A 10,301-nucleotide genomic window follows, 5' to 3' on the forward strand; every position below is an offset into this window, starting at 1 on the left:
CCTTTAATGCAACATGGAAAAGATAGATATTTGAATGAGTCAATCGATCCATTACTAGTAGTTGATACATATAAGATAGTGGCCATCAGAGATTTCACAGATGCGTCCCGTTGAGAGCTTTGTGTTGAAATCACAGCTGCTCTGACTCTGAGACGTATGGGGCCACCATCAACGCAGCTTCAGCGTTTTGTCTCCTCTGGTTGCCAGTAAAGTCCCAAAGCATAACACAGGAGGTGGGAGCACGCCAGTATCAGCCCATGATTCCATGAGAAAGGAAGTGGGTTGTGCTAAGTGTTCCTAAAATCCTATTTATTAAGTCCTTCTGATCGGCACATGGAAACATTTTAATGTAATTCTGTTACGAAAACAACCATTTTCACATATAATAGATAGCACTAAAAAAAGAAACATCTACAAAAAGACATGTGGCCTACAGAATTGTTGCAATTGTTGTTCCAGTGATGGTAAAATCAAGATGTTCAATGATGCACTGAGAAGTGTCTCCACTGTTCATTAGGCGTGAATTCATTTATATCCATTTAATCGGTTAAATATACTGGGGGTAACTGAAGTATCCATGATGGGAAAAGTTGCTGCATTACATTTAATTAATTTAAATTAATTTAGCCATTTTTGAGTGGCGTACTTCTTTCCCCTCCTGGTTTTTTTTTCAGTACCATGCTCTGGATATCTTTCCTGGATATTAAAAGCTAGCTGTCTTTGTTTTCATTTCAGAATATTTCTGACGTTGCCAGCTAGCAGGCCCTTAACAGGTGAGAACAGCATACCTATCACACGCACCTGTCAAAGGTTAGCCCCGCCCACAGGAAATTCAAGACTTAAAAAACCATTTTGACACATGTTGTGCACGGTATCCATCACTGTGTTATCATGTGCTGATCATGTGTGAGGATGGTCTCTTTCTGGGTCTTTGTGCAGCAGAGACCCCTGAAAGGCCTCGTCACACGACTCTGGGATCAGAAACTCCAGCAGCAGGTCGCACACGCAGTAGATCAGATGCCTGCGTACAATCACACAGACTGTTATTAACACAGACGCTTATATGGATAATAGGGGATAGGAATGCATGGTATATATATAATCAATATTGTATTTGTTGTTGTGTGTTGGATGGCACGAGAGTCTTAAAAGGGAGAGTCTTAAAAGGGAGAGTCTTAAAAGTGCATACTTAAAGGCCAAGATAGATGTTTTTTTCCTTGTCATTTTAAGCTAGATTTGAATTATTATTTTTGTATTATTATTTGTTTGTGCCCAATACGCTGTAGCACTTTATTTGTGCCTCGTTCTATTATAAATCAAAACCTTTTTTTAAAGAGACTCGTGACATTTTACCAATATTAAGGTAAAACAGGACCATTGACAATTACATATCTTACATTTAGACTCAGTTTAGGTTTACCTTTTATTTTAAATATGTATTTCGTATTTAACTATTTCAGGTACATGGTTAAAATATGATGCTATTGTTGGCAGCTAAACACACGTATGATGAGTATACATGGCAAAAGAATGAAAGAGATTAGACCATTACCAACAACTTCTGGTGAAGGTCACGCCAACAATCGGCAAGATTCAAATCCAGATATTTTTAAGGCGTAAACAGATACAGATAGTAGGTTTGCGTTACAACCTTTATATATACAGTCTATGGTTACAACCCTTGTAGTTATACAGTTTAGAGTATTACAGCTTTGAGAGACATTCCTGCCCTGTTTACACTTTACAGCTCCCGAGTGTAGCTGTCTTTAAACAGCAGTGTCATACACATGTTTACCCGACAGCTTGTTTGTTGACTCACTTGTTTATCTGATGATCCTGTACAGACTCCAGCATGGTCTCCAAGCTCAGTCTGTACTTCTCACTTCCCAGAATATCAGTGATGAGCTCTGCTTGGGCACAAACAACGACACAAATCAAAAAGGACAACACCTATTAAAGGGGGCCCTATTGTGCTTTTGGGGTTTTCCTGTTGTGTGTTGAATAGGTTTGTGTGCATGTCAATGGTCGCAAAGGCTAAAATCCCAAAGCTCCTTCCAGAGGGAGTTTCTCTCCGGCATACCTGAGACGCCTTCATTGGACTCCTTTATTTACTTCTGTAACATAGTGACATCATTGCAAATACAAATATTAACCTGAAAATGAATGTCCAAATATCAGATGTCAAATGTTCAGCTTTAGATCTAATTATCTCATCACACAGTGCTCTAAGGTGAGTGACTTGCATTTCTAGCAAGACCACATATTTTCTTGAATATTTTGGTATGTAACTCATGGGGTGCCATGTTATAACAAGTACATTTGAAAGGAGATTTAAGGAGACATCTACAAATCGAGAAAATACCCTTAAACTCCAGAGGGAAAAGAAAGTTTGGGGCTCTCTGCTGGAACTGCTACCCCCGCGACCCGACCACGGATAAGCGGGAGAAGATGGATGGATGGACTCCAGAGGGTTAGAGAAGTATTCACACGGCTCTAATCCAACTCAAATAGCTTAAGTACCTGGGATCAGCTGCATCAGACAGTCCAAACATTGCTCCTTGGTTTCTTCTCTTTCTGCAGGACTGCGATCCGGCCAGTGTTGAGCAGGCAGCGTGCCGCCGGGCCAAACAGCTTCCTGCAGGACTTGTAGGTAAATGACCCAACAGGGGGCACTGGTGAGGTGGGCAACACCGACATCCAACCATCTGAGACAGAAAGAGTGGTTTAATGCAATGTGTTCTTTCCTGCATGAGAGTTCCCTACTAGTAATCAGCCAGTGTTTAAAGCTCCCCTATTATACTGTTTTTCATCAATATATTATAGCTCTCAGATATACAAAACATGTAACTGAAGTGTTTGGCTCCAAACACAGATCATTGCAGCATTACCCATAATCCCCTCTGTTTCAGGCCTGTTTCAAAAGTGCTGATTCTCTGTCTGTTACTTTAGATGAAAATAAGGAGCCACTCCCCACGCCCCTCTGAGAGAGATTTGGTTAAAGAGAACACAGTGGTGCTCTAGGAGGACCTTGGTTGCTGATTGGCTAATGGTTACACAAGCCAAAAAAACGTTATGACGTCATAAAGTGGCCAAAATCTGATCAGATCATTTTCAGACAGGTTTTTATAGAAATGGATCAGGACAAAAAGAGAGAAAATCTTTGTTCCTGAAACTTTCAGAATCTCTTCACACAGAGGGGACCAGAGGTTGCGCTAGACTTTTTCACTGCCCGTCATTTTGACGGACAGGATCGTAACATTTCCGTCAAAATTCAGCATTACCCGTCGGCCTTACACTCTGGGTTGGGGGGGGGGGGAGAGAGAGAACTGTCAACCGGGGGGGGGGGGGGGGGGGGGGGGGGGGGGGGGTAGTACGGTCGTGGACTGTCAACGGGGGGCGGGGCGCGAGCTTTTGAACTGTTAGCGCCGTGTTATGCATGCCTACTACACCTCGCGGGTGTGCGCACAGCGTAAAGCCAAAACTCACAGACATTTCAATGATTTGTACGGCAAAGTTGGGTTTGGAAACGGTATCATTTCTTTTTTGGCAGGCATGCTTAACACCGGAGCCTCGCTGCGGGGAAACTTTGGCGCTGTTCCGAGTTTGTTCTAATCCGTCAAAATGACAGACTGCTTTCAGATATTTTCGTCATTGTTAAAAAAAATCCGTCATAGACGGAAAATATTCGGTTAACGCGACCTCTGGAGGGGACACATGTTGATGTAGAAGAGACATGAAGAAGTGGATTTTGCATAATAGGTGACCTTTAAGACAAACAAGCAATTCAATTAACTTTACATGATTGATTAGGAGAAAAAAATGACATGCACACAAGAGGGGGGGGGGGGGAAGCAACACAAACATGCATTCTTAAATCTATAAACCATAGCAGAAGCATGGACATTATTTACTGACATGCTTAGTGAACCCTGACACTCCCAGAGGTAATGGAAAGTCCAAAAAAGGAGGCCAGTATAATAAGATAATGACAGCAGGACACTAGAGATTACAAAAGCACAGTTCCCACCGAGTGTGTGGTAGTAACAATCCCAGTGGTAATACTAGATTCCCAGTGAAGCATAAACATTGCATTTAAAACAGAGAGTTTTATTTTTAAAGGAAATTTGAGAGAATTTCATGCAACAGTCGTGTGCAACAAACCACTTTTAGTGCTTTGTCTACCAGAAGAGGACCCAGCATCAGGATGTTTAGCTGTATAAAAGGGGAAATAATCTATGTTATAGATTCTAATCATTTATGCAATAATGTGCTCATCACTCAAATGTTGTAGCTCATGAAGTTAGACCTTATTTTAACTACTTTATATGTTGCTGGGCAGCTTGTAGATTCCAATAAGAAATCAATAAAGTTTTATCTTAACCTTAAATATTTGTATATAATGTTTTATTATTATTTTGAATCTGAATCTTTAAAATAATGTTAATAATACGGTAGTGGAAATTAAACAACATTTGGGTTCTGCTTTGAGTAGCATGAAATTAAAATCTTAAAGTGCCTCACATTTTTATTTTTGAGTAAAATGTACTTTTACTCAAAAAGGAAAATCACCTGTCAGAGGTATACAGAAGCGGAGAGAAAGTCGTACCTCTCAATGAAGGTGCCGAACAGCAGTCTGATGGTCTTCTGTATGTTTTCAGTGCACAGCCAGCTCCACTGGTCCTTCATCAGCAGACACAAAATGTTCAAAGCAACGTCTGCCACAGCCGTGTCTGTAACACATAATAATGAGAACACCTACAATCATATATGACATATTGTACAGACTCAGGAATATTCTGACTTCTAGGAACTCTCTAAAGTCTAAACACACAGTGGAGTTTTGCTGCTTCCAAGTGGTCAAGCTAAGTTACTGCACGTTGCTTTTCTAAGACAGCAATTAATAAGATGTTTCTCTACGGACATAGATTCAAAGGTTTTATTGTCATATGCACATAAGCTACAGTGTAGAAATGGCATTGAAACTCTTATGACCCGAGCTCCTCCCACGATGCAACATATATAATTAAATACAAAAATACAAATAAAAACAAATACTGCTGTTTGAATATCAACCTGTGCCATGAGTTTTCCAAGAAGTCTTTCTGTCTTTCCCAGGCTTCTCACATTTCTGTCTGGCTGCCTCTTTGCCATTCAAACCACATAAAAGTCTCTCCTGCTCTTGGACAAAGTTCTCCAGGCCAGACAGGGACATACCATTGAGGACCTGTGAGAAGCAAAACAACATTCAGCTGTTTTTGTTTTAAACTCGCATTTATCAATCACAGGTGGTGAATAGAGTGACTTACAGCGCTGCCTTCACTAAAGCAGTACGACACTTTAGGGTACAGGTCAGGTATATTGAGAACTGGTGAAATTTTGCTTGGGAACATATGCCTCCTGCTGTGTGAAAAACACAAACATGGAAATTGAAATACATTTAAAAAAATATTTTTCAACAATATTTGCTATTTATCTTGACAAATCCCTGTGTTATGTTCTCCAAAAGCCTTTATACACCGCTCACCTGTACTTTCTACTCTCCATTGTTTTTCCATCAGAATCTCCCTCAAGGTCCTCCGTTGGGCTGAGAGGCTCAGGATGAGGAAAAGCTGTCTTCAAGGTGTCCAAAGCATTTTCCATCATCTTCAATTGAAACCAAGTTGGAGAAGAGAAGACAGGAGATAATTACATTTCTCAAAGGACTGTACATAAATCATCATTCCCATTGCATCAAGGGTCAGAAGAATTTCATTGCCATGTCTACACTGTAGCTTATGTGCATATGACAATAAAACCTTTGAATTTGAATTGAATTTGAGTTGATCAGCAAGCTGAAGAGAAATGATGGTAGGCAGATTCAGTTACGGTTGGACTGAGCTAGCATTTCAACGTGCTTTATGCTAAAATGGGCTAAGAAACTGCTATCTTAAGCTTAATACATATATAAACATGTTCAACTATTAATTAAATCGTACTCAGGGCAGGAAAGACACTTTTTGGTTAGATGTTTGACCCTTCCCAGGATTACAGAAAAACCATTGGGCTTTTTGTTATGAAACTTAAAGGTCCCATGTCATGGCCATTTCTACTGATCATAATTCCATTGTTGAGGTCTACTCAAATAGATTTACATTGTGCAATTTTCCAAGATCTCATTGGTTTCTCACACAGCATCTCTGCATAATATGTGTATTCACTCTCTGTCCTAAACGGCTTGTTGGAGCTCCTGCCCCCCCCTCCCTATGAGTCCAGTGGCCAGGGGCGGACTGGCCATCGGGACGTTCGTGACGAATCCCGATGGGCCGGTACTGAAGTGGGCCGGTCGGACGATGTGGGCCGGTCGGATAAGTCACTAGCAACTACAGGGTGTACTTTGAGGGTTTGTGACTTTGCAGACCGTTTACATGCATAAAAACCTTCATAACACACAGGGGGACGGGTAATAACCGGAAATGCATGACATGGGACCTTTAAGAACTGAAGAACCCATTACGTTTTGCAGCGGATCCGAAAAACGGAGCAGATGCAAGCCTTTTCTCAGTTAATGAAAAACAGCCATGAGAGATGTCTATCCTCTCCAAATGTCCTTGTAGATTGTTCTCACTTTTTAATCTTACTTTGTCAGGGAAATGCCAAACTACATTTCTTACAATCACTCTCTGTCCTCTCCGGATATACAGCATTTAGATTCTTTCTCACCTTATCAATCCTTGACTTGACTAAAGGTCTTCTTCTTTCTTCAAAATATGTGCAGGCGTCTGAGTTTAGAGCCAGGAACTCCTGCATGTCCTCACTGTTGGATGTCTCAGGGATACAGCTTAATTGCTAGGAGAAAACAAAAATCTTTAAAATGACAGAATCACAGCAAGCACATCATAAACGTTGTGAGAACCTACTTTCAGGAATGTGTCCAGCTGGCTTTTACGGGCTTCCACCTTGTCGCACTCTGCATTGCCAAACGGGAGGTCAGGGAACATTTTCTTTGGACCTTTGACATCTGAAATCCATTACATTGATTTGTCATGGTGCATGTGTCTTGGTACGTTAAAATCCAATGGTCAATTAAAGCAGACAATCATTTCTTACTCTTGATAACTTTCTTGACTTCGGGTTTCTCCTCCAGACGTGTTTGCAAGTTGAGGAACTCGCTATATCTCCGGTTGACAGTGTGACAGGAAGCCGGTTGTGGAGAGCCACCGTTTTCCGTTTCGCCCATTTTCTCAAACTGTAAAACAGGAAGTAGAGGTTAAAGTGTGATAATCAATATGTTGACTGTTTATAATAATACATTTTATTTAAGGCGCCTTTCATGACACCCAAGGACACCGTACAATTAGTTAAATATTCTAAGAGTTCAAGGCAACAGAACATGATAAAAATATAAACATACCATCATGGAGAAGACACTTAAAGTGGACGACACAAATGATAGGGATAGGTTATTCAGAGGAAACAGATGATAAGGAGCACTACAGTGAGTAGGCTGATATATCTATACATCATATAGTTTATATATCTGCCAAGTAGTAGGTGGCATTACCTTTACAGTGTAAAGAGTATAGGGATGTATGCTTGTGCCGCGCTGCTCTACTGCATTGATAGTGCCAGAAATCTGCACGTTCTGGATGTTCATTGGTGCAGCTTGGGTGTTCGTGGTGTCAAAGTCGCAGGGGGTCAGAGAGAATATTTTTGGAGAACATGGCTGGGGTTTCCCTAGGGCTATTCCTGCTGGCCACTGGGATTCCTCGGGCAACACCACCTTCGCCCCAAGGTTCTTCAGTGGACCAAAGCAACCGAACGCCTCATCATCCTTAAAATTCATCACGTTGCAGAAGTTTGTTGGAGGGCCACATTCACAAAAGCCTCCTGTCAGGTCGTCTTCTGAGTCCGTCTGGATTAAGGAGTCATATAAAATCCTTTTGGACTTTATCGAGGGGGAGAAATGGCCGGGCGCGAGGGAACAGCAGTTCACTTTGCACGGTGAGGGCAAACCTGCGGGACAACCTTCCACATTCCCCGCAGACATCAGGCTCACCATGCTGCTCTGGGAGGAGTCTCTCTCAGACATGGTGCTCTGCGGATCGTCCTGATCAGAGGAGCTTCTGCTGGTGAAGCTGGCTGGATCAGACGATGACAGAGACTTGCAGGTGATCCAGGACTCATTCTGAACATCACATCTGTATAGTCCAGGTGCAGCTGGGAACTCATCCATATTGATTTCCTGTGGTTCTCTGGACTTGGTGATGACGTTGACAATGGTCTGGTTGAGCCAGTCAGGATCGGACACCCTGTTTATGAGCGGCAGCAGCACGTTACAGGTGATGAGTTCTGTAACCACGTAACCGCCGGTCCTGGTTTCCATCTGAGGGTATGGAACCAGTACATTAAGACGAGGTTAACTAAGGCCCTGGAGTAGCTGAGCTCAGCAGATGCACTGCTCACGGCTGGGTGAGGGGCATCCACTTCACTGTAGAGCCGCCACAGATTCAGGCTCTCCTTCTGCGTCGACTGTATGTGTCTCGCCGCCATGTAGCTCTGCAGGTGACAACCATAAAGCTCCAGCAGCCGTTGAACTAGAGCTTTTCTGTCAACTCGCCGCGCACGCTCCTTCAGTTCCATCACTGACTCCAGCATCGAGTTACGCACCGCACGTTCAAACTCCCCCTCCACCTCTGGCAGCAGAGTTCGATACCACGAAGACACAAAGTCACGCACCGCTTTGTGGACGGCATTGTGGATCTCATTGTTCAACCTCCACTCATGTTCAGGTGAGTACAGAGGTGGGTTCATACTGCCAAGAGGCAAAAAGTGTTCCAGATGGAGAAAGCTGTTTGTGTCCAGTATGACGCGGGACCCCAGCCAACCGCCGAGGACCACCAAGAGACTGGTGAAAACGCAGAGCAGCCAGACGTTGACCAGCAGGTGGAAGAGGACGAGCCATGCCAGCAGAGCTCCGAACCCCAAAACCCTCCGCTGCCCAAACACCTCTGATAAAGTCCAGTGAATGGAGCTCTTTGTGGGAGGCATTGCAGTCAGCAGGGGAATGGTCTCCTGTTGAAAAACATATGGATATATCAGTTTTCTGACATGCACAAAAAATAAGAATAGTAGTGCTTGCTTCAGTTGATTTCCTCACACGATGTCGTCTTAGTTGCACAATGTTGCTGTATAATGACTTTTCACTGTTGTTTTGAACTTTGAACTTTCTTTATTCAAACTATTTTCAACACTGAGCTGACAACTTTGGCAATTATATGATGATGTACTATATGTACTAAATGACGTTTTAAATGTACTACCCACCTGTGTTTTTATCACAAGACAAATAAATAAAAATACAGATATTTATGATCCCAACAAGATCCCATTTAAAGCGTTTTGATCCACTCACTTTTTATCAATCACCACCATCATGTTCAGCAACCTTTTGTTCAATGCAAATCAGCAATGTTAGCATCTTAAACTAAGAAGGTGGACATACTAGTAATCATTGTCTTGCTAATCATTAACATGTTGACATTTTGTTTGGTAGTACTTGAGTAAATCTACTTGAAGTTACTGTTTACCATTGTCCAAATCAAATGACATTAACCAAATCTCAGTCACAATACATAGTTTACTGCACTGTAGGTAAATAATAAGGTAAATGTTTGAAAACCAGCACAACATACTGATCAGCCTACAGGACTACAAGCAATAGCATTGAAGCTACTTGAGATGCCTCAGGAAAACCTTGATTACAGATACTGCACAAATAGCAAATGGGGCACAATCTGCTGACATGACACTGTGGTGTTACAGGAATATTCACCCTGCTGTAAAACCAGCTTTGAGAAAATAGAGCATACATTACCTTAAAGGTGTTAGGAGCTTTAAAACACAGATACAGGTCGCATAGGATCCCCTCCTCCTCCAGGACGTGGCTTTAATCCTCCAACAAAGGATTATCTGCGTCAGTCTGCAGAGAAAAGACACACACAGGGCACATAGGGACAGATAACTAGCTGTTAAGGGAACTTTGACCTGCCAGCAAGCACACATTCACATAAATTGCATAAACTTATGCAGAATACAGAAATGTGTGTTTATAAATAACATAATAAATTATGTTAATGTTAAAAAAAAGTATGACAAACACATACATAAATAACACCAAATGTTGGTAATTAATCAGAACTAAAACTCTTAATTTACATTTTAAATTAAATAAAAGCAAAATATATTGAAGCGCTATTGTGAATTTCTGAAATAATTTATTCTCATTTTTCATCCTCCATAAAAATGAAATAAGTGAACATGAG

General features: G+C 41.7%; 1 protein-coding gene across 1 annotated transcript; it reads right to left on the reverse strand.

The window, feature by feature from the left end:
• Positions 1 to 513: 513 nt before the first annotated feature.
• On the reverse strand, positions 514 to 9,983 carry snx19a (sorting nexin 19a). Its single transcript, XM_034240573.1, is given in 13 exon segments — positions 514 to 1,021; positions 1,820 to 1,907; positions 2,521 to 2,705; positions 4,607 to 4,730; positions 5,074 to 5,224; positions 5,307 to 5,400; positions 5,525 to 5,643; positions 6,700 to 6,825; positions 6,897 to 6,997; positions 7,087 to 7,225; positions 7,541 to 8,385; positions 8,388 to 9,051; positions 9,854 to 9,983. Coding segments are annotated over 12 exon segments (2,733 nt in total). The 5' UTR covers positions 9,028 to 9,051; positions 9,854 to 9,983; the 3' UTR covers positions 514 to 900.
• Positions 9,984 to 10,301: the final 318 nt, after the last annotated feature.

This window comes from Gymnodraco acuticeps, unplaced genomic scaffold, assembly GCF_902827175.1.
Source record: "Gymnodraco acuticeps unplaced genomic scaffold, fGymAcu1.1, whole genome shotgun sequence".
Taxonomy (NCBI): Eukaryota; Metazoa; Chordata; class Actinopteri; order Perciformes; family Bathydraconidae; genus Gymnodraco; species Gymnodraco acuticeps.